The sequence below is a fragment of the Equus quagga genome, chromosome 10, assembly GCF_021613505.1.
Source record: "Equus quagga isolate Etosha38 chromosome 10, UCLA_HA_Equagga_1.0, whole genome shotgun sequence".
NCBI lineage: Eukaryota > Metazoa > Chordata > Mammalia > Perissodactyla > Equidae > Equus > Equus quagga.
The window spans coordinates 12856954-12881933 of NC_060276.1; the positions used below are offsets into that span (position 1 = coordinate 12856954).

The 24980-nt window shown below is 44.6% G+C and overlaps 1 protein-coding gene across 5 annotated transcripts in view; it reads left to right on the forward strand.

The window, feature by feature from the left end:
* The first annotated feature begins 209 nt into the window (after positions 1 to 209).
* FGF13 (fibroblast growth factor 13) overlaps positions 210 to 24980 on the forward strand; it is a 488384-nt gene continuing 463613 nt past the window's right edge. For 3 of the 5 annotated variants that reach the window (XM_046672531.1, XM_046672534.1, XM_046672536.1), the window contains exons 1-2: positions 22700 to 22810; positions 23460 to 23672. Coding sequence is in view for 2 of the 5 variants with exons in the window: in XM_046672534.1 (XP_046528490.1) it covers positions 23624 to 23672 (49 nt within the window). In the remaining 3 variants the exon portion in view is untranslated. Of the gene's footprint in view, positions 479 to 22200; positions 22312 to 22699; positions 22811 to 23459; positions 23673 to 24980 lie in introns of those variants that run through there. The other 2 variants (XM_046672533.1, XM_046672532.1) reach the window with 2 other exon arrangements.

Sequence of the window (24980 nt, forward strand, 5' to 3'; positions counted from 1 at the left end):
TTTGCTTCACCTCCCTGGTTCGGTCCCTTCGCCTTGACACAGCCTTGGTTCAGTAAGATGATCTGACCACAGCTGGTCTCCTACACTTAGAACAAGTTGGAAGCAAGAGAACTTGGGGAAGGAATTTGGTTTCACTAAAAATAGCTGCAATATAGACCCTGTGACTTACCACTCCTCACAACAGTCTGATATGAACTGCACAGGGTCCACTGACCCCTGCAATCACTTTGGACTATTTGCTTTTCCTGCCTGGAGCCCTTGAAACCAGGAGGGGCTTTGGGAGTTGGGAGTGCTTTTGCTCAGATGCAGACTCTTGCAAATCTCAGAAACGAATGGTGATGGTATGACCAAGAAGCTTCCTTCCCCTGGGAGCGCGTGACCATTGGCACTAATAACAACAGGTCCCTTTAAGATTTTGGTCCATGGTGGAAACTTGCTTGTTCCTCACCACCAGGCCCATTGCGTCTCCACTTCTAAGGTAGGTGAAACGAAACTCATTTGGGGAAATGCCACTGGAATTGTGATCTTCTTGGGTAACCCCGGCCCTGGTCTTCTTGGCCTGGGGCAAGGAGGCAAATGTCAGGGCAGGACATAGCTTACAAATAAAAGTGTATGTCCCTGCTGCCAACACACTGATCAAGCCATAGTAACCTGTGGGAATTATGTCTTTTCCTTGCGTCCTCCTATTCCAAAGCCAAGGTATTAGCCAGCAGGAAAGCACCTCAAATGTTAAATTTAACCCCTTCTCAACTTCTCTACCCAAAGCTGCTTTATTCTACCTGCCTTGTCCTTCCTGTCCCGCTACTAACTCTGAGCATTTAAATTTGGCCCAGGGCACTGGGTATCTGTATTCGCCTTTTCTGCTATACAGCAACAGAGAGTAATACAGAGCTCCCTAGAGCGGGGATTCCTGTAGTTCAGGCAGTCCTTGTGAAAGAGAATCCAATTCGAGTACACAAAAGACTTGCTTGCATTCCATTTCCTTCCTGAAATACTGCTGTCAGGACTCATCTCTGATTTCTAGCCTGTTTATAGCAATGGGCCTTGGGGAAGGAATTGAAGGGGAGATAGAAAGTTCTGGGGGTGAGGCTAGGAGCCCTCTGAGAGAAAAAGAAGCTGCCTTGGCTGTTGGCAGGTTATACCCTATGATTTCTTGCTTAAAGTTAACTTTTGTGAATTGCACTAAGCAAACTACTATGCCAACATTCCAGCTTGCCAAACCAAGGTGTTTGTCATGAAAATAAAGAGATACTTTAGTAACAAGTATGGTGACTTTAAATGAAAATGGCAATCTTAAAGTATTACATGGCTGGAGGAAACAAATTTTGACTCAGAATCATGTATGTCTGGTCATTTATTAGAAGAATGGATTACTGATTGATACTTGAACGTTATATCCCCTTCCCACTTTTTTCCCTTTTATCCATCTTCAAGGTAGATGAGTGTTCAAATAACATGAACTTAAAATCTTAAACCTGGAAAAAACATCCTGGAAGTCACATGGCCTACTCGTTGTTGGAGCTTGAGTAGAGCTGAGTGATCATTTGGGGTATCCCTAGATTGTTGCCTCAACTTCTCCTGTGACCTCAAAATGAATTCACGGTGGATATTTCCATTTTAAAGCCATGGATTTATTGGCATCACATCCTACTAGCACTTTCTCCTCTCTGATATTACTTTAAGGTCATTCATGTTGCTGCAAAGCTAGATGAAACTAAAACATTTTGAATTATTTTGCCCATGTTGCATTTGTGCAACCATATGGCATCATTAATACCAGGTGCTAGTCTTAACGTGTTGTCACATTTTTATTGAAAGTTGGTCAGGGGTTTTGCATTTAAACTGGGTATGCATTCTATTGAAACACTCTAGAGAAAGTGATTTGCTGCAGGTTGCCTCTGGATAACACACTTGCTTGGTACTTTGAACAAATGACTCTACTAATAAAACCTCCACGAACAAACAACTTTTCAGGAATGCATTTGTCAGTAAAGCGATGATTCCCAAACTCCATTTCATGAACCAATGCCAGGCTGGCTGCCCAGGAATCACCTGGAAAGATTGTTTAAAACCATAATTTCTAGGCTTCATCCCTAGAAATTCAGATTCAAAAGGTCTGGAAGTGGAGCCCCAGAACCTGGACTTTGATCTAGCAATCCTGATAATTCTGATGCATGGCCAGATTTGGGAAGCACTGTTAAAGTTAAGGTCCTCCTGTTTTTGTTTTGTTGTTTGTCTCAAATCTCTCAATGATTCTCTTTTGCCTTCAGAATAAAGTTCAAACTTCTTCACCTGGCATTCCCTAGGCCCTCTGTGATCTAGCCCTAACCTACCTTTCCATCTTATTTATTGTTATTCCTCTTCACCCCCTCCCCCCCTAGTCAAATTGAATTGGCCAGTTTTCCAGTTTGCTTTCATGCCTGGGTACTTTACTAATGCTGTTGCCTTTGACTGCTGTGTCCTTCCTCACGTTTCTGCACACCCAAATCTGCCCCATTTGTCATGGTCTATACTTTAGTGTGCATAAGAAGGACTTGGGGGGCTTCTTTAAAAGATCAACTCCTGGGACTTACTCCTGGGTATTCTGATTCAGCACGTCTGGAGTTCTTAAGCACCTCAGAGGATCTGATGATAACCATGCTTTCAGAAACACTGCATCTAGCTCAAAGGTCATCTCTTTATGAAACCATTTCTCAAAGTTCTTGTGCTTCCCTATTCCAATTCCCATAGCATTTTGTTTATAGCTTGTAATTTAACACTTTTCTCTCTACCTTTTATTTGAATTATTCCTGTACATCATCATTTTCCTCACTCAACATTCACTGAGTACATAATATAAGAGGTGCATCTTTCCTTCAAGAACCCAAGCTCCTTGGGAGAAGGGATCTCTGTCCATCTATCTCTTTAAACAGTTTGGGTGCAAGTGTGGAGTCTGTCAGTGGGCATCGTAAAGTTTAAATCACCCTGCAATAGATGATGCGAGGATTGAACCTGTGCCAAGATGAAGCTTTATTTTCCCTAAAAGATGTGAATGTGAGACGGATCTTTTCTGTCTCCATGCCCCAAATCTGAGATTTATGCACAAGTGTGGGATCTGAGAAGCCTTCTGTGGTTGGGCAATCTCAGAGCACATTGATGACTGCATTCCACGGAGTCTCTTGGCTGAGGCAGGATGGGAAAGCACCTGGCATTTCTAAATACAGTAGTTCTGCCATAAGGGAGGGATGAGCACAGCGCCAAGGGGTACAGAGGAGGGGCAGGAGACATTGGGTGATGGAAATCTGCAGGGGCTTCACTTGGCATGGACTTCCCTTGGCATGGACTTCCCTTGGCATGGACTTCCCTTCTTTGCGTCACCTGGTACAACACTGCAGCTCCTCTGGAATTGTCTGCTATTGAAATGCTGTGGCTCTTTAATTACTTGTAATTTAGTTATATGCATATAATATAGCATATATACAATAATCCATATTACTAGCCTAGTATGTATCCTACCACATTTCTCTTCTCATATAATTATATAAAACATGCATATGTACACATACACAAATGAATATATCTTTTTTATTGTAGATTATTTTACAGAAATTGTGTCATGTTACTCACACTTTTCTCTATCTTACTCTTCTTGCCATTACTAGTTGTGTGACCTTAGGTTCTCTGGGCCTCAGTTTCCTCATCTAGGAAATGAAAGATGATATCAATACCTATTTCATAAGGTTATTTTGAGGATCCATTAGTTAAAATACATAAAGCACTTAAAGTAGTGCTATATATGAATGTTTTCTATTATCATTGTTACTACTATCCTCATTCAACAAAACTTACGAGTCAACTGCGTCTCTCAGTTTCATTCTTCTTAATGGTTGCACAGAATTTTGTGATGTAGATGAAGAACAACTTATCCAACCTTTTGCCTTTTAGTGGACATTAACTTTGCCTCCATTTGTTTTGTTTTTGGTCACTAAAAAGCAACATTGCAATAAAAACCTCTGTATATATACCCTTACATGCACTTATTTTTCTGACTCTGGGACAGACTCCCAGGAATGGAATAGCTAGGTTGAAGAATGTATATATATTGTTTTTAACTTCATTAAATGCTACCATATAGCTTTCTAAGAAGCATGTAACAAACGCATGATTTCACCAGTGCTGTATGGGTGCGTACCTTTTCTTGCAATCCCACCAAAGGTTGATCTTACTGCTCTTTTTAGATTTAACAGTCCTGTGGGTGGAAAGTGTCATCTCGTTGTTACTTTTATGAGTTTCTCTGGCTACTCATGAGTCTGAGCAGCCTTTAAAACATTGTTTGCCATTTGGATTTGCTTCTCTGTGAAGTGGTTCTTCATACCCATTGTCCATTTTTTGAATGGATTGTTTTTCCTTGTCAATTTGTAAGAGCTCCTTGTATATTATAGCTTTAAGCCTCTCATGTAGTCTCTGTGTGCAGTTACGCTGCTAATTTCTTGTTTATTGATTTGAATTATTGTGCCTTGTCCCAAAAGTTTGAAAAATTGTATATTGTCAATTTTTTTAATAACTTCTGCGTTTCGAGGATTAGTTAAGAGAGTCTTCGCAGTCCTAGGTTGTACACGCAGTTTCCTAGACTTTCTCGCAAGACTTTTACTGTTTTTATATTTAAATATGTCTTTATCTGGAAACTGTATTGATTTTTGGAATCAAACGGAGGTCCAATTTTATATTCTTTCAAATTGGTAGTTACCTTCATATTGTTCATTAACATCCATCTTTTTTCCCACTGAAATGAAATACAACCTTTGCCGTGTATTAGATGCTTATATATGGGATTGCATTCTGCATTCTCGATTTTATTCCTCTGATCTAATTGCCTATTATTCATTTGCCATTACCATGTTTTGACTTGCTTATGGTGACTTTAGGTCTGATATCTGGTTAAGATATCTCTCTCTCTTTTTATTCTTGTTTTTCATGGCTATTCTAAGGTTTTTATTCTTTCATAAAAGTATTAAGATTATGTATATAAATAGATCCCCTCTTTTTCTATTGAAAAATTATCTTGGGCATTTAAACTGGAATTAAAAAAATAATACTGATTTGGGGAGAATCGAAATGTTATGAGATAAAGTCTGATGATTCTTTCATTCATTCTTTTTTTTCAGACTTTGGCTTTTGTTCCTCAGTGGGCTACTGCACTTTTCCTCATAGTGGTCTGGTGCTTTTCTTGTTAAATTTAGCCCTGTGTATTATTTAGGTTTTTTTCATTATTGTAAATGTAATTTTTCCCATTTTCATTTCTTGCTGCTGATTGCTTGAACAGAGAAACACTATTTGTCTTGTATAGTAACCTTGTATTCCTTTACTATACCAAATTCCCTAAATAAGTCTCACAGATTTTACTAGAGTGTTTTGTTTTGCTAGCTGTACAAATATGCCATTAGCAGACAAAGAAATAGAAGTCTTTTCTGATGTTTATATTAGTTCTTTCTCTTTTTTTGATCTTTTTTCATAAACTGGAATCTCCAAGGCAATGTTGGATAATAATAGGGGTAAGAGGCATTCTTGTCTACTTCTGAATTTTATTTGGATAGGTCAGTGTTTTGCCATTTGGGATAATATTTGGCATCTGTTTCTGGTAACCAGTCTGTATTATTTAAGAAATTTCCGTCTAATCCTATTTAACTTAGAAATGTATTGGGAGTCAGTTGAATTTTATCAATTGACTTTTAAGCCTTTCTTGACATCATTATGTGTATGGTTTTCCTCTTTAATTTATTGATATAATGAATTACCTTGATAGATTTGCTGATACTGAGCCTCCTTTGCATTTCCAAATGTAATTCTATATGTCAGTTAGTAATTTCTGTGAAACAAACCAGGCAAATCTCAGTGGCTTCAAAAACAACACTTTGTTGTTGCTCATGTTTTCTTCAGGTAAGCTGGGGTCTGGCTCATCTAGTCCGGGCTAGGCTGAGTGGCTCTGCTTGCCACGATACATCTTTTGGGGCTGCTTTGCTTCAGGTTGTGCTGGCTGGAGCGGCTGTGCCCCAGGCAACTCTTATCCTCCTGATGGTGCAAGCAAGCTAGCCAGGCTAGTCTCAAAGTGACTGCAGAAGCACAAGATGGAAGGTTCAACTGCATAAGGTCTCTTAAGGCCTAGGCTGGGAAGTGGCACACTTCTGCCTCATTTTATTTGCCCATTTGGCTCATTTGGCTGATTCCAAAGTAAAGGAGCAGGGAAATGTATACCACATTGATGGCAGGAACTCCAAAATCACATGAAAAAAATCATGGGCACAGGGAGGGGCAAAGAATTGTGGCCAATACTGTAATCCACCATGCCCTACATGGCTCTAATTCTACTTCATTGAAAGACTGCTGGATTGCATTTGCTAATGTTTTATTCAAAATTTCAGCATCTATATTTTAAAAAGGAGTGTTTATAGATTTTTGTAGCCTATTTTGTAGGTTTGGATATTAAATTTAGGTTGGCTTCATAAAAATAATTAAGGAGTGACCTGCCCTGCAGATAACCCCAGCAGCTTTTGCCGCTGAAGAAACCAAAGGCCAGTACAGCCACCACAGACCCCCTAAAAACAGATTTTACTGTTTTTTTCCCCACATGCATTCGCTGATGCCAGCCACCTGAGTCCTTCCCTGCTCCATCCTCCCTGCTCCCGCTCAAGCCTGGGACGGGCACAGGCAGCCGGCACAGGCAGCCAGCCCAGTCCTCTGCGGCTGCATAAGTGCAAGGCTCAAATCTAGACCCCCTGCAGCTGACCGACATCACTGTGTGTGCTCTCAGGGTTTGACCTTCCAGCTGTGCACTTACATGCCACTGGCCTGACACCCATCACCAGCCTTCATTGCCATTTGTGCACTTGTGGCAAGATTGTACAGCCACGGAAGTGAATGCTGATAGCTTAGGCCCCCATAGCTGCTTGTGAGCCTGGATCTGGCCCTGTCTTCTGTCACTGGCCTGCACCACTTGGCTTACCTGCAGCTAGCTCCTCCAGCGTGCAGCAGGCACGCCCCCAGCCTGACTCCCAATACCAGCCTCCACTGCTGTGTGCGTGCCTGTGGGGAGACCATGCGGCCATGGGAGGGCATTCCGACAGCCAGGGTCCCCACAGCTGATTGTGAGCCCAGAGATGGCCCTGCCTTATGTCACTGGCCTACACTACTGGGCTCACCTGCAGCTAGCCCCTCCAGCTGTGCACTTGCACACCCCCAGCCTGACTCCCAACACCGGCCTCCACAATCATGCACCCGTGGTGAGACCCGGCAGCCACAGTTGTGTATACTGACAGCCATGGACCTGATAGCTGCAAATGCACCTGCAGTTGGTCACAGCCCTTGCTGCTTGCACTGACCCCCAAAAATACATGTTTGCAAACAGCCCCTGTTACCACACAGGCACCTGCAGCTGGCCCCCACAGCCAAGTGTGTGCACACCACTGGCTCCAGTCACCACCACTATCTGCCTTGGTCCCTAGCCGCTGAACCGGGAGGTGCCACTGAGGACCCCAAAAGCGCTTGCTGCCGCTGTGGACCCCCAAAGTGCTCTATAAGAACCACACAGTTGTTGATGCTGTAGACCCCAATGGCCTGAGCTGATGAGTTACCATGCTCCCACAGACCTGGAGACACCACAGGCCCCTGCACTTAGCACCCTGTACCACTAGACCTGGGGTCACGGAACACTCCCGTATGTCCCTACCTACAGGTGAAGGTCTTTCCTTGCTGAAGTTAGTCCATGAAGTCTGGAAGAGGTGAGTACTTCTTTAAATGTGCAGACACCTATGCAAGGCTACAGGAATCACGAAGAATCAGGAAAACATAAGCGCACCAAAAGGTACACAGTAAACTTCCAGTAACTGACCCTAAAGAAATGGAATTGCCTGACAAACAATTCAAAATAATTTTTCTAAAGATACTGAGAGAGATACAAGAGAACACAGATAAGCAATTTAATGAAATCAAGAAAACAATACAAGAACAAAATGAGAAGTTCAATAAAGAGATAGAGAGCATAAAAAGGAATTAAACAGAAAGAGGTTTTGTATGTGATCAAAGATAAGTTATTATCAGCTTAAAATAAGCTATTATATCAATAAGAAGTTTCTAGTAAATCTCAGGTTAACCAAAACCAAAAACCTATAGTAGACATACACAAAAGAAGGTAATCAATATATACCACTATAGAAAATCATCAGTTCACAAAGGAAGACAGCAAGAGAGGAAGAAAGGAACAAAGGAACTACACAAGTGACAGAAAACAATGAATAACATTGCAATAGTAAGTTCTTACCTATCAATAATTACTTTAAATGGAAATGGATTAAATTCTCCAATCAAAAGGCACAGAGTGGCTGAATGGACAAAAAAACAAGACCCAAGTGTATGCTGTCTATAAGAGACTCACTTCAGTTTCAAGGACACACATAGGCTCAAAGTGAAGGGATGGAAAAGGATATTCCAAAAGAGAAGCAGGAGTAGCTATACTTACATCCAAGTACACTTTAAGTCAATAACTGTAATGGGAGAAAAAGAAGGTCATTATGTAATTACAAAGGGGTCAATTCATTGAGAGGATATAAAAAAATATAAATATATATGCACCCAACATCAGAGTACCTAAATGTATTAAGCAAATTCTAACAGATCAGAAGAATGTAATAGACAATAATACAGTAATAGTAGAGACCTTCAATACCTCACTTTCAACAATGGATAAAGCATGCAGGCAGAAAACTAACAATGAAACATTGGACTTGAACTATGCTTTAGACCAAATGGACCTAAAAGACATATAGAGAACATTCCACCTAACAGCAGCAAAATGCATATTTTTCTGAAGTGCACAAGGAACATTATCCAGGATAGATCATATGTTACATCACAAAACAAGTCTCACCAACTTAAAAAGATTGAAATCATACCAAATATCTTTCTAACCATGATAGTATGAAATTAGAAATCAGTGACAGGAGGAAAACTGGAAAATTCACAAATAAATGTCAATTAAATAACAAACTCGTGAACAACCAATAGGCCCAAGTGAAATCAAAAGAGAATTCAACAAATATCTCGAAACAAATGAAAATGGAAACACATTATACCAAACCATGAGATGCAGCAAAAGCAGTGCTAAGAAGGAATTTAGCAGCGATAAACACCTACATTAAGAAAAAAGAAAGATCTCAAATAAACAACCTAACTTTACACCTCAACGAATTAGAAAAACAAGAAGAAATTAAGCCAAAAGTTAGCAGAAGGGAGGAAATAACAAAGATCACAACAGAAATAAGTGAATAGAGAATAGAAAAATAATAAAAAAGAACAATGAAACTAAGCATTGATTTTTGAAAAGGTAAACAAAATTGACAAACCTTTAGCTAGACTTACCAAGAAAACTAGAGAGATGATTCAAATAAATAAAGTTATAGATAAAAGAAGAGACATTAAAACTGATATCATGGAAATACAAAGGATCATAAGAGACTACCATGAACAATTATATGCCAAAAAATTGGACAACATAGAACAAATGGATAAATTCCTAGAAACATACAACCTACTAAGTCTGAATCATGAAGAAATCGAAAATCTGAACAGACCAATAACAAGTAAGGAGATTGAAACAGTAATCAAAAACCTCTCAACACAGAAAAGCTCTGCACCAGATGGCTTCACAGGTGAATTCTATCAAACATTTAAAGGAGAATTAATGCCAATTCTTCTCCAACTCTTCCAAAAAATAGAAGAGGAGGGAGCATTCCCAAAGTCATTTTATGATGCTAGCATTATCCTGATATCAAACCCAGATAAGGATACCACCAGAAAAGAAAACTACAGGCCAATATCTCTGATGAACATAGATGCAAAAATTCTCAACAAAATACTAGCAAACTAAATTCCACAGCACCTTGAAAGGATCATATAGATGATCAAGTGGGATTAATCCCTGGGATATAAGGATGGGTCAATATACACAAATCAACACATGTGACACACCACATTAATAGAATGAAAGACAAAAATCATATGATCATCTCAATAGATGCAGAAAAAGCATTTGGCAAAATTCATCATCCTTCCACGATAAAAACTCTCAACAAATTGTGTATAGAAGGAATGTACGTCAACATAGTAAAGTCCACATATGACAAACCTACAGCTAACATGATACTCAAAGGTGAAAGGTTGAAAGCTTTTTCTCTAAGATCACGAACAACACAAGAGTGCCCACTCTCACTACTTCCATTCAACATAGTACTGGAAGTCTTAGCCAGAGTAATTAGGCAAGAAAAATATTAGGCATAAGAAATAAAAGGCATCCAAACCAGAAAGGAAGAAGTAAAACTGTTTCTGTTTGCTGATGAGATAATATTGTATATAGAAAATCCTAAAGACTTCACAAAACTCTATTAGAACTAATAAGCGAATTCAGTAAATTTTCAGGATACAAAATCAACATATAAAAATGAGTTGCACTTCTAGATACTAACAATGAACTATCTGAAAAAGGAATAAAGAAAACAATCCCATTACAAAAGCATCAAAACCAATAACATATTTAGGGTTAAATTTAACCAAGAGAGTGAAAAATCTATACACCAAAAAACTGTAAGACATTGATGAAAGAAACTGAAAAAGACACAAATAAATAGAAAGATATCCTATGTTCATGGATCAGAGGAGTTAATATTATTAAAATGTCCATATTACCCAAAGCCATCTATAGATTCAATGCTATCTCTATCAAAATTCCAATGGTGTTTTTCACAGAAACAGAAAAAAAATCCTAAAATTCGTATGGAACCACAAAAGACCCCGAATAGCCAAAGCAATCTTGAGAAAGAAGACTGGAGGTCTCACACTTCCTGATTTCAAGCTATATTACGAAGCTATAGTAATCAAAATAATATGGTATTGGCACAAAAATAGACACATAGACGAATGGAACAGAATCAAGAGGCCTCAAGAGAGGCTAGAATACCCAATGGAGAAAGGATAGTCTCTTCAATAAATAGTGTTTGGAAAACTGGATATCCTCACACAAAAGAATTAAATTGGACCCCTATCTTACATCACTCACAAAAATTAACTCAAAATGGATTAAGCAATTAAATCGTAAGAACTGAAACTGTAAAACTCAAAAAAGCTCCTAGCTCTTGGTCTTGACAATGATTTTTCAGATGACACCAAAAGCAAAAACTAACATGTGGGACCACATTAAACTAGAAAGCTTCTGTACAGCAAAAGAAACAATTGGCAAAATGAAAAGGCAACCTACAAAATGGGAGAAAGTACTTCCAAACCATATATCTGATAAGGGGTTAATATGCAAAACATATAAAGAACTCATAAAACTCAATAGCATAATAAACAATTCAATTAAAAAATGGGTATGGAAATGAATTGAAAAATGAATGGACATTTTTCCAAAGAAGATATGCAAATGGCCAACAGGTACATGAAAACGTGCTCAGCATCACTAATCATCTGGGAAATGCAAATTCAAACCACAAGGAGATATCACCTCACATCTGTTAGAGTGGCTATCATCAAAAAGACAAGAGATAACAAATGTTGGTGAGGATGTGGAAAAAAGGGAACCCTTGTGTGCTGTTGGTGGGAATGTAAATTGGTGTAGCCTTTATGGAAAACGGTATGGAGGTTCCTCAAAAAATTAAAAATAGAGCTACTGTATGATCCAGTAATCCCATTTCTGGGTATATACTTGAAGGAGATGAATTCACTATCTTGAAGAGATATCTCCACTCCCATGTTCATTGCAGCATTATTCACAATAGGCAAGACTTGGAAACAACCTACGTGTCCATTGATGGATGAATGGATAAAGAAGATGTGAAATATACGTTTACAATGGAATATTACTCAGCTATAACAGGAGGAAATCCTGCCATGTGTGACAACATGGATAGACCTTGATGGCATTATGCTAAGTTGAGATAAGTCAAACACAAAAAGACAAATATTGTATGATCTCACTTGTATGTGGAATCTAAAAACATCAAATTCATAGAAACAGTGAGAAGAATGATGTTTGCCAGAGGCCGAGCAGTGGTAGAAATGGTTAGATGTTGGTCAAAGAGTACAAACTTTCAGTTGTAAGGTGAACAGGTTCCAGGAATCTAATGTACAGTGTGGTGACTGTAGTTCACAATACTGTATCGTATATTTTAAAGTTGCTATGACAGTAGGCTTTACTGTCCTCACTATAACAACAACAACAATAAAACGTAAATTATTTGAGGTGAAGGATGTGTTAACTAAGTTTATTTTGGTAAACATTTTGCAATATATATGTGTATCAAATCATCACATTGTACACCTTAAACTTACACAGTGTTATGTGTCAATTATATCTCAATAAAGCTTGGGGGGAAAAGAATTAAGAGGCTTTCCTTCTTTTTTATAGTCTGGAAAACATTAAATGATATTGAAATTACTTGTTTTTTTAAAAAAGTTGAATTGAAACAGATGAACTGCTCTGTTACGATGAACTTTTCCAGGGGTAGATATTTATTCACTTTTTCAATTTCTTTTTTAATAATTGACCTATTCAACACTTCTTATGGGGTTAATCTTGGTTTCTAAAAAATCATCCTTTTCTCTAGGTTTTCACATTTGTTGCTGTAGAGTTTAATGTAGTATCACTTTATAATTATTTAAATCTCTTACTCATACTTTTCCTTTTCTAGTCTTGTCAATATTTATTCTTTCTTTTTCTTTAATCAGACTTGCAAGAGGGTTATCTGTTTTATTGGTCTTCTCAAAGAACAGGTTTTGGTTATTTCATTAATTCCACATTTTTTGTTGTTAAAGCCTTTTCTTAGTCCTTTTTAGTTTAATTTGTGGTTCTTTCCCAAATATCTGGAGATGAGAACTAAGTTCCTTTACGTTTTCATCTTTGCTTGTTAATATTGAAGACATTTAAGAACATAATTTGTTTTTCTGAGTACAGCATTCACTGTGCTAGGTAGATTTTGGGATAAAGTGTTACTTTTAATTGCTTTCTAGATAGTTTGTAATTTCACTTTTGATCCAGTGGTTTTCTAGGAGGCTATTTCTTTATTTCCAACCAGTTAGTTTTTGCATCTTTTAAATTATTTTTCTAAATTTTATAGCTGTTATGCTCAGAAAAGCTCTTGTCTTATCTTTTAAAAAAATTACTGCCTTTCCTTTGTCTCCTCCCTCTTCTCCTTCTAGAAGATTTATTAGACTTCAGAATCTACAGGTCTCTTATATTCTCTAGCTATTTTAGACTTTGTGCCCTGGAATTCTTACAATTTGGGTCTTCCGCGTCACTATTTGGGTCTCAGCAGTGCTTATCCTCTCCTTCAATTCATCGACCGAATTGCTCATCTGGGGAATCACATTTTGTAGCTCCAGAAATTCTCTTTTTAGGTTGCACTTACATCTCTGTATATGCTCCGATTTTGTTATCATGGTGGTTGTTGTTCAAGTTGCCATTTGTATCTCCTCCCATCAGTTTATTTCTTTAGTTGTGCGTTGCTTAACTAACCTTTCTCTGGGTGCTGACTGCTGGACCCACAGAGATGGTTATAAAGTATTTTGTCGTCAGCCCATCGGGGTCAGCTCATGGTAGAAGGGATCTCTGAGGACTCCCCAAGTGCTAGGTGGCCCTCAAGTGGTGGGAAACTAGCTATCCCAAGGAAGCCACCCTCTTCCAGACCTCCTCACACATTTTGTTCCTTTACTTCATTCTTTCTTGGCCCCTCGGAGCCCTAGGAGACCAGGAACACATTGTTTTCCCAATCTTCTGGTCTTCTTGTGCGGGGCCTTTCTGGTGTTGGCTCCAGGCCTTGCTCAGCACTCAGGGAAGAAAGCCCAACAAGACTTCTTTTTGCTGGGACTCCCATGACGTCTAGGACCTCACTCATATCCAGCTCTTCTCTATAGGCCTCAATAGATATTTGGCTGAAGAGAGGCAGGCAGCCTGGAGTTGGGAACGGGAAATACCCCATGCTTAGTTTGCCATCTTCCCAGAATGTTCTGTAGTTTCTAAAGAAAAAGAAAAAAGGTCTTTGTATGACTGGACCTTAGTTATACTACTTCCTAGGGAGTTGTTTTGTAATAACGCAGGGGTGGTGGTGAGGTTCAGGGTGGAAACTGTATCTGTCTGGGTGCAGTCATGAAAATAGAGCTACTAAAATATTGCAATAATAAGGGGATTCACACACACACACACACACACATACACAAAGTGGGAGGAGCTAGGAGAGTGAAAGTCCAGAAGGTTTATGCCAGAGGATCAGACAAATGTCTCTAATAACTTAAGCTTGAAGTATTAGAGGAGGTAGGAAGCTAGAACTCACTGGAATTCTGAGAAGTCACCAGGTCTAGCAGCAAAAGGTGACCAGGAAGTGGGAGCCCATAGAGTGATCTGTGAAGCCACACTGTCTGACTGTCCCAGTCTTCTGAGAACAATGACTTCTGCTTTACTCCCACTTTCCAAGTCTTCTCTCAGTATTTCTCTCAGTGGCAAGTTTCTCTCAGTGGAAAACTCTGATCTGGAACCACATAGGGAAGGGGCTTCTGAGTAACCTAGTTCCTGGCCTTGGTTAGGAGTGGCAGTGGTAGCTGAGCTAACAACAATCTAGCAGAGTATCCCAGCAGGAAGACCAATGAGTAGCAGTATAGGATTGTGGATGTGGCCAAAGAGGGCCCTGGAGAGGACTCCTCTGCCCTTGGTCCCAGTGCTATAGTTCTCCTGAATGGCATGCCTTGATGCGGCTCTCAGAGATGTCCTCTCCACTAACACCAAAGCTAGAGTATCACTCACTCACTAGTCATGGATTCTCCCAGAATCCTCTGGCCCATGTCAACCAGTGCCAAGACTGGTACCTGAGCCTTCTTGGCTATGTCAGCATCTGGTAGTGTAATGTGTATAGGCTTTTGAAACAGAAAGACCTGGGTTCAAACTCTGCTAGCACTATTTACTAACTGTGGGAATCTAAGCAGGTAAATTGCCCTTTCTAAAGCTCTTTTTATTATTTGTAAATGAAGGGTGACAATATCTAACTTTTAGGATAGTTACAAGAATGAAATGATAGTTTATATAAAGCACCATATATTAATTGCCTCCTCTGTTTTTGGTCATTAATCTTGCTGCCTTGACAGTGCTTCTAGTGCATGCCTACTGAGAAGAAAAATGGTGCTTCTTTCCTTCCATAGCAAGTGGGGACCCTTAAAGGGGTTCCCCTTTTGCTAACCTAGCATCGTCGAGGCAAATCTCCTATCACTGATCTGAAATGCTCTCGCCAGAAGCAGACAACAGTAAATCCTGACCTCGCAGGCTGGGTGATCCAGGGAGGGGGGAGGCTTTATGTAACAGAGTGGAATAAATATAAAGAAAAAAGTAAGAGGGAACAGTCCTGCTAGACCCTGGTAGAGGGAGAGGATATGAGAACATGAAGAAGGAAACAGCATTGGAGGCTGCACTGGCAGAAGTGGAGTGGAGAAGAATAAAGAATTCCAGACGTGGGAAACTGAGTAGGGTGCGTCTCTTAGAAAAGGCAACAATTAGTGCAGTATGGCAGGTTCAGTGACACCAGCAGTGTGATGGGTACAGTCATTCCAACCATGTGCCAGGTGCATATCCATTCTGTACCAGGCGAGTCACACCACCTGGGTTACAGTTTGAAGTAAGGGAAAGTGTAGGTACAAGTGTCTCATCTTTAGAAACCCAGTTTGGTATTTCTTGACCACCTGCAAGTTACTCTTCTTTTCCTAAAATGCAACAGTTATGTACAGTACCAGCTGAGTCTCAGGGCTCTGAGGGAGGTAGAAATCCAAGCCCCAAATCCTGGCACTCCAAAGAAGGCTCCAAGCTACTTCCTAAGAAGACAGGGAGGTTGGAGGCAAAAGGTACTAGTAACACAGTGATCACTTAAACTGCTAGAGGCAGAGGAAGAGTCTCAGGATCTCTCTTTACCAAAACCCTGGGCAGTAAGACAGGGCTGGAGAGAAAAAGAGAGAGGAGTCACAAGCTGGGACCTCTGAAAGCAGATGGAGTTTGTGGTAGGAGTTCATTAGGGGACAATAACCGTGAAAGGAAGGGGGAAGAGGCAGGATTGAGTAGAGGATAATGTTGAACTTTTAAGCAGGCCGAGCAAGGCCTTGGTCACCCCATGGGGAGCTCTGGAGTGAGGTATTATCTGTCAGAAAGCCTGCATTGACCCAGAGTGGCCAGGCCTTGCTCATTCGCTGGATGTGGGCTGCCCCAGGGGGGATATGACCTCAGGTGATGTCAGGGTTCTGCAGCTGAGGCAGACCCCGAAAAAGCTGACAGCTAAAGGCTGCCCACACTCCCCACAGCTGGGCAGCAAGCCCTTCCTGGAAGGGGAATCTGGATAGCACACATCCACGTCTACCACATGGGGGGTCAAGTACTGATAGAAAACAAGTGAAAGCCCAATAAGCCCTGAGACCTCTGCTCTTGCTCTAATGCTTGGCTTTGTCTTCAGAGAAATTTTAGAGGCACTAACTATTCCATAACATTTTCAAAATATGCAGTGTCACATAGTAGAAAGAGCAGGAACTTTAGAAGCAGAAGGTCCTCCTTGAGTCTTAGTCCTGGGTGTACCTTGTTACTGCGATCTTGGGTAAGTGTTTCCTGTCTGAAATTGTTTCCTCATCTGTAAAACGGAGATGGTAATAGTCACTAACTCAGAAGGTTGTTTGAGTATAAAATGGCATCATCTGGAGAAATACTTAGCACAAAGCAGGAAACGCAGTAAATTAAATAAATGGTATTACAATGATGAGGCTATTTACTGTGCCTTTGATGCACTGGGCACTAGGTAAAGCATGGGTGGGTGTGGGAGGAGTTAGTCTTAGAAGAGTTTAACCCAGTCCTTGTCATCTAGGAGCTTATAATCTCGTTGAGGAGTCAAGATATGGGCAAATGAAAGTGTGCTGACAACTTACTACTATATCCAAGAATTTTTCAGGCAACACAGTTTTTCTGCCTGAAGTGTTTTCTGTTCACATTGGCAGTATAACTGCTAGAATGGAGGCAAGAGCAGGATTTGAAAATCTTCTAGAGACTCACCTCGGCCAAAGTCTTTTGTGTGTTATTTATTGGGGGAGACAATGGCCAGGTCCTCTTTTTCAGATGTAGGGAAAATTGGGAACATGCTGTGAGGAAAAGGCCGCCTTTGATTCCCCGTTCCTCTTGACACAGGAGATTCTGAATGCTGTGGGCTGATAGGAATTGTGGGTGGGAGCCGATGCTGCCCAGGGATGTTCCTTATTTGGGAGTGAGAGCGAACCCGTGAACAAGCTCTAGCTCATTGTTTCCTCCTTCGCTGGAGAAGAAAGTGAGAAAACATGTAAAGATATTCATTCCTGACAGGCATCGCAACATTGCATTACATGGTCCAAATGTTCAATTTCAAGGGAGGCAGAAAATCACATATATGTTTGGGGTAGATAGGAAAGGTTGTAGTGTTAAGCTGTTTTGGATAAATCATTGACATCTCTCTCTCTTATAACTTTCCCCCACTTTAAAGATCCATTCTGGTCTATAGAAGTCCAAGGAACAGAGATGACTTGGTCCAAAAATGATTCTAGGATTCTCATTTCAGTTATCTATTTCTGTGTGTAACAAATCACCCCAAAACCAATTGGTTTAAAAGAACAATTTTGCTCACAATTCTGTGGATCAGGAATTTGGACAGGGTGCAGCACGAGTGGCTGTTCTCTGCTCCGTGAAGCCTGGAGCCTCGCAGCCTGAATGGCTGGGAGCTGGCTAGGATGGCTTTACTGGGCTCATATGTCTGGAGCTTTGGTTCCTGCCCTCAGCTGGGTTCCTCAGTTCTCCTTCACATAGCCTCTCCATATAGCCAGCTTGGGCTTCCTCATAAGACAGGTCTTAGGTGTCTGCCATCTAATATAGTGACCGGCTTTCCCCAGAGAGAAAGTGGAGTTGCCAAGTCTTTTAAAGGCTAGGCCTGGAACTGGCATAGCATCACTTTGGGCACATTCTATTGGTAAAAACAAGTCACGAGGCCAGCCTGGATTCAGGGGGACATTACCTCTAGAGGGTGGAGTGGCATATGCATACGGGATTAGAAGAAATTATTGGTCACTATTCCAGTTACTATTTCTGCATAGCTTATTACCTTAAAATGCAGCAGCTAAAAACATGCATCTAATTTTGTTCATAATTTTATGGGTCAGGAATTTGAGAAGGGCTCCTCTGAATAGTTCTCCACTGGGGGATCTCTCACAAGGTTCCTCTCAGATGTCAGCTGGGGCTGCAGTCATTTTGAGTTTGCTGGGCTGGACATCCAAGATGGGGCTCTTGCTTGGCTGCTAATCAATGCTGGCTGGTGTCTTGGAGCTCAGCTAGCACTGTCAGCTGGAGAGCCTAGACGTGGACTCTCCACTATGGTGGTCTCAGGGCAGGCAGACTTCAGGTATGGTGGCTGGCTTTCCCCAGAGCAAATGTCCCAAGAGGGCCAGGCAGACGCTGCATGGCCTCTTCTAACCTAGCCTAAAACGAATAGAGCATCCCTTCCACCATACTCTATAGATTGAAGCAGTTACAAGGCCACCCAGAATCAAGGGGAGAGGTCATAGTGCCCACCTCTCAACGGCCACGTTTTAAAACTGCCACAGTCACCATCTTTGGGGATTATTTTACCTACCTCTTATGTCACAGAAATACACCAACTCACCTGAGATTCCGAGAGAAAGCAATCTTAAATTGTGATGTAGATAAACACCGTAGGATTTGAATTGGAAACGAATCCTTTCAGTGGCCGGCCCAATGGTGTAGTAGTCAAGTTCGCACACTCCACTTTGGCAGCCTGAGGTTCACAGGTTCGATCCCAGTCATGGACCTACACACTGCTCATCAAGCCATCCTGTGGTGGCGTCCCATATACAAAATAGAGGAAGTTTGGCACAGATGTTAGCTCAGGGACACTCTTCCTCACCAAAAAAAAGAAAAAAAGAAATGAATCCTTTCAGAGCTCTAGCATTTGGATCTCAAAGTTCAAATTGCTGAGATGTGAGTTTAAAAATTAAAGTGACTTCCAACTGCCAGATCTTGGCCCAGTGGGCCTTTCTTTATCTCAAGTATCCTGGCTGGAAGTGTAGCTTTTGCCAGGCTGCTTCCTTTTGAACCAGCTTTCTGCTGTGAAGTGTTTTCACAAATGAAAAACACATTTGGCCCAGTGAGAAGCAATCTTGTCACTAAAACATCTAATTTGGTGGTGCCTGATGACAATGGCTCTACACTCAGCCAGTCCAAACCTGCCAGGAAAAAGCCCTAAGTGTATCTGTCCTCCATGCCTCTACTCACCCCAACCTTACCCTCTAGCACAGACAATGGAACAGCATGGCGTCGTGCCCAGAAACATTACTCCGAGCTGCTGGAGGAGGAGCAAACCTGGAATCCAGAGGCAGGTGTCTTGAGGCATTTAGGGACCGGCATGAAACAGACACCAGGGAGGACAGGGCCAAGAGGATAAGACTCTCAGGACCTTCCCACTTTCCTCCTAAAGACTCAAGCCTCTGCCCCTTGCTCCAGAAAACAACCCGGCCCTCTTTAGAGGCATGGCCATGCCGCATTTGGTTTTAGAATATTGCTTTAATTCCAGGACTAAGTTACTAGGCTACACAGGATAACCCCTGTGCCTCAGCATTGATCAGGCGTGTGGAGTTCTACCTCATAAGAAGGACGGAGACAGGACGGACAGGCCATTTTAACAGAGCGACAGGGCAGAGGCGAAGTGATCAGGTAGTCAAACTGCTAGACTCAAAAGTGAAGGTACTTCCACCCCAGTGGGACCAGGCAGAAGGATCTGGGTGGAGAAAAGGAAGTGCTACAGACTAAGCCAGGGCTTCACTGACATGCTTCAAGACTGAGTGCATTTGGTGGCGGAGTAAAGACCACCCCCTGATCGCCCTCACACAGATGTCAGATCTTCCAGCTGATCGTCCCAAATTACCCAGTCGCTTGGGGCCTGGACACCGAAGCGTGCCTTCCTCTGAACCAGGACCAACAACATTCTGTTCATATTAAACATCTCACAGGGCTCCGGAGAGGGGAAAGCCCCTGTGCCTTTCACAAAAGAGGCTGCCCATGACCTCCCTAGCAGGGTCTTCACAAGCTTTGTTTAGATGAGATTGCTTGTCCTGGCACTTGAATATTCATAATCCTTCGTCTCTGGCATGAATGCCTTTACCATGTCATTGATTTGCCCCCACATGGACACACACCACTATGTTGTTCTTTCATGTGGTACCCATTTTCTTTATCTTCTGCTTGTTTCTTTTGTGGGGTGGTTTATGGTGAAGAAACACATGTTATTTTACTGACTTGTGTTCACTGACAGACAGACTCCACTAATACTCCCCAGCAGATGTCTCTTCAACCCACCTCAACCATGTCAACTAACCTAGGTTTAGTCATATGTTAACTATTAGTGGCTTTCAAGGAACAGGGTCATACCTGGCTTCCAGCTGGAAGTTACTCTTGCTGGAGGTGCCATCGGTGATAAAGCTTGGGATGGGAGGGGGGAGGTCTTATCTCTGCAGAGAACTTTCCTGGCAATTGTAACGTGGCAGGAAAGCTGAGACAGTCAGGAGGGACATAAGTACCATGCTTAACAGCTCACGACAGAGACTGACCCTTTTCCCAAAAGAGGGTTTTGTTACTTACTGGGGACATGTGGACAAAGCAAATGTTATGTATACACAAGAGAGGAGTGTGTGTGTGTGTGTGTGTGTGTGTGTGTGTGTGTTTGAATGTGCTGAGTTAAGGGAGTTTGAAAAGACTTAGGAATTTAGGATTGGCAGATACGTCCAGTGTCCAGTGAAAATGTGCTTCCCCCCTCCTTTTAGGAGGCTGAGAGGAGTGCTGAGAGATCATGTGATACAATAGAATAGCATTGTCTAAAAAGACAGACCCACCTGGTTTCCTGTCCTGGTTCTCCTGGTTTTTAATCCAGGCTCCACCACTTACAAGCTGTGTGATCTCCTTGCAAGTTACTTAACCTCTCTGAGCCTCAATGTTCTCATTTGTAAAATGGAAATAACAACAGCACCAACATTTCCTGGGCCTGTTGTGAAGATGAAATAAGCTAATGATGTAAAGCATTTAGCACACTGCTTGGCACAGGGTAGGGGCTAATTCCATGGTAATGTCTATTATTGGATGTAAACTATACGAGGACTCTTCACCCTCTTCCCCTCCACCTTTCCTCTAATCCCACCCAAGTCTCCACCCTCTTTGAATTCCGGTCATTTGAAGAGAAATTCCTTCTTTCTCAGGGTACTGATATTAATTAATGGTCTAACCTTGGGTTGGATAATCACATTGTGTCATCAAGCTCCATATTATTAGATATTATTTACAAGAAAAACAGGTCTGGAGTTCCTCCCAGACAGAGGACGGAGGCGGCAAATTGAGTTTAGAGGGTTGCCGACCTTTAGACCCTGACTGGCGGCAGGGGCAGCCCACTCTTCTGGTCATGAAAGCCACAGCAGGCTCTTGTAATTGAGTTACTGCCTGGAATTCAGTAAGACTAATCCATCTATATAATTTCTTCGCCTGGTTTAATGCCATTAACGAAACCGAATTAAGGAGCAGGCGAGGCTGGGTGGGACGAAGGGAAACGGATTCTCTGCATGGGAGTCACTGCTGTGTCTCCACCGCCAGGCTGGAGCCTGTGGTCTGATTAATGGACGGCTCTGAGGACCAAGTCCTGCTAGCGGCCGCCTCAGTCCCTCAAAATGAGCGCCGAGTTTCCGGGTATCGTGCGCCCAGAAAGGGCCATCACGGAAAGGGTTTTGCAGGACGCCCCAGGGCACCCTGTCCCCCCTTCCCTTTTCTTGGCTCCTTCTCCTTCCGCATCCACTCCCTCTTGTACAGTTTCTGAGCAGTTTTCCTTCTACTTCAAATCTTCAGGGACCTTCCCTATGTTTTGTCACTAGCGTGCCCCAGGCGACATGTCCATCCCACTTATCCCTCTCCAGCACTCGCCCTCAGTCCCGCCTCATTCCGTTTGCCTGGGGTTGGCCGTCTTGAGCGGTGGGCACTCTTTGCGCCCAGTTTGCCAACCAGAGCGACCAGCCCTAGGAGGAGGGGCCTGCGTGTGGGGGTGGGAGGTGGCAGCCGCCACGGTCAGTTTCACTCTGCCCTAGTGACACCCAGATCCCAGCGCGCCCTTCTTACGGAGAGCCTGGCTATCTCAACTTGGGCGGCGGGCCGGAGGCGAGGACTCGCCGACTCCGGGACTGAGGTTCCACCGCTCAGTGCAGGTAGTTGCCCACAGCGGAGTCCCCAAAGTGTAGGTGGCCACCAGCGCGGGCCCGGGCAGCGCTGCGGGAAAGGCAGGCGCTGGGATCAGAGGGGATAACAGGGGCGGGGCGGGGGGCGCCAGGCTTTGATCTTGGCGGCCAACAGCGCGGGCCCGCTCTGGCGGCGCCCGCGGGCCCTGCCTGCCCCAGAGGGGCGGAGGGACGCCCGGCCGACACGCTTGCCCACTCTCCGCTGGGCTCGCCAGGGTTTTGCCAACCAGCGGCTGACGTCGGCGCGCCCCTGCCGAGCTCTCCTTTTACTACAGCCGGCAGGCGGCTTTGTGCGGCCCCGCCCTCGCCGGCCCCCGCCCCCCGCGTGCCCACACCTTGCCGTTTATATAGAAGGCGCCGCGGGGTGCGTTCGCGGCTCTCTGGGACCCGAGAGTTCTTTGGAAGGAGAGCGCGAGCGAGGGAGCGGGCGAGCTCCGAGGGGGTGTGGGTGTAGGGAGAGAGAGAGCAGGTAAGGGCCATCGGTTCCCGCTCCTCCGCCTGCGAGCGGCTCGCCGTCCCTTTGACAAAATAATAGGAACCTGAAAATTGATTAAACGGAAAGAGGCGACCCTCCCCTCTCGATTCTCCGCGGGCGAGAAGCTGCGCGGCTCTGCGGTGTAACAGGCTCACACGTTGCTCATCACATGTTCAAACATTTCCCTTTTGGAGAGGCTCGTTATTTTTAAGTGAATATTTTCGTCTTTGTTTTGATTTTTTTTTAGACCTTCCTCGGGGTTTTATTTTGATTGAGTTGGCGGCCCGCAGCGGATTGGGAGAGGCGGGGGAAAGCAGCCCGCCGGCGAGCGGGCAGCCCACCCAGGCAACTCCCCGCGCGGCCCGCGCCGGCCCGGCGAGTGGCCCGCGCGGAGCCCCGGGAGGCCAGCGGCGGGGCCGGGGAGTCGGGCCGTACCTCTCGGCGGCCCCGGGGGTTGCGAGCGCGGCTCTCTGCGGGCGGGCGGGCGGGTGGGCAGGCGCGGCGGGAGCGCCGCGCCGCGCCGCTTTGTCTCTTCACTTCTCGAGCTAGGCGAGCGGCTCCTCCCGCGGCCGGCCGCTCGGGCTCGCGGCGGCGGCGGCGGCTCCTCCTTCAGCCCTCTCCTTTCCTCCCCACTCTCTCGTAGGCAGCGGCGGCGGCGGTAGCTGTGGGGAAAAGCGGATTCCGCCCGAAACCACACCAAGGGGAGCTCGCGGTCGCGACTTGCCGCCCTAAGCACTCTCCCAAGTCCGGCCCGCTCCGCGAGGACTTCCGTCTCCTGGGCGAACCCTGTCAAGCAAGCTGGGATCTATGAGTGGAAAGGTGACCAAGCCCAAAGAGGAGAAAGATGCTTCTAAGGGTAAGCCCGCCCGCCGAGTCCGCCTGCTTCCCCTCCCTTGTTTCCCTGGCCCCTCGCGTGCGCGCCGCCCTCCGGTGGCTCCCTTTTTCCCTCCCGGAGCCTAAGCTGCCCGTGACCTCTGCGACTCTGGGCGAGAAAGGGGGCGGGGGCTGCCGGGGCCACTGGGGGGAGGTCTGAGTTTGGACCACTTTCCCTCCTTCCTCGTGGAATTGTCACCCCGCGAGTGCCTCCAGCCTCTTCCACTCCCTCTCTGGACGCACCGTGGTGGCGCTGCGGGCAGCCGAAGCTGCTGCAGCTGGGAGCGCCGGGAACAGCGCTGCCTGCCACCGGCCGGCCGCCTGTCTGTACGAGTGCATGTGTGTGCGTGTGCGCGAGTGTGCATATGTGTGCTGCGCGGGTGCAACATGGTGACATACTCAGGAATCTGCCCCACTCTCAGAACCCAAGCTGGAATCCACCTTCAACCCTCTCTCCCCGCCCCCAATGCAAACAAAGAGCCTGGCCGAGAAGCAAAACCCCTCCCCCCACGCTCTTTTCCCCCTCACACCCTCTACTCCCCAACTCTCTACCCCTGCCCCCCGAGAAGGCAGGAGCTTGCAACATTCGACACACCGCGTGCAAAAGTGAGCAATCCCGGTGTCCCGGCGCCGCCCGCGCTGCGCCTTAGCAGCGCAGCCTCGCCAAGCCCCCGGAGAACAAAGGCTGTTGTCCCCTTGCCACTAGTGCCCAGCGGGAGCGGGCCTCCCAGGGAGGGGACAGTCCCTTCCCTCCGCTCTCTGGGGTTCAGCCACCTGACCCGGGGCACCCGCTGCCCGTCCCCCGGACTGCGCCTCTCGGCCTGGGGCCTCCCACCGGCGGGTTGGCGCGGCGCAGCCGAGCTGAGCTCAGGCTGGGGAGAACTCAGAAGAAGGAAGGGGCGTCCCCGCTGGCCCCCGCCAGTCCTAGCCATTGCCTTGCTAAGAACCCGGCTTAGATCCGGAATGTAAACTAGAGACAGCATTCTTGGAGACCCGGGTGCAGAGGGAGGCACAGAGAGGGGGTGTGGTAGAGCAGTGGGGAAATGGCAGGTGCCTTAGGAGCAGGTGTCCGGAATGGCCACAGTGCAGACGCTGGATGGGGCTGGACCAGCCTTGAGGGCCCCAAGCACGCTGAACCGCAGCGACCCACACCGAGTCCATGCTGCAGAAGTGGTGCTGCGGTGGGGGGAGCCCTAGCTTTCGTTCACGGGGCCCCAATTCCTCCCTGAGCCCTGGGGCCCCCTTCCCTCCCACTCATCTCCCTATTCCTTTTTCTCATCTCCTCCTTCTC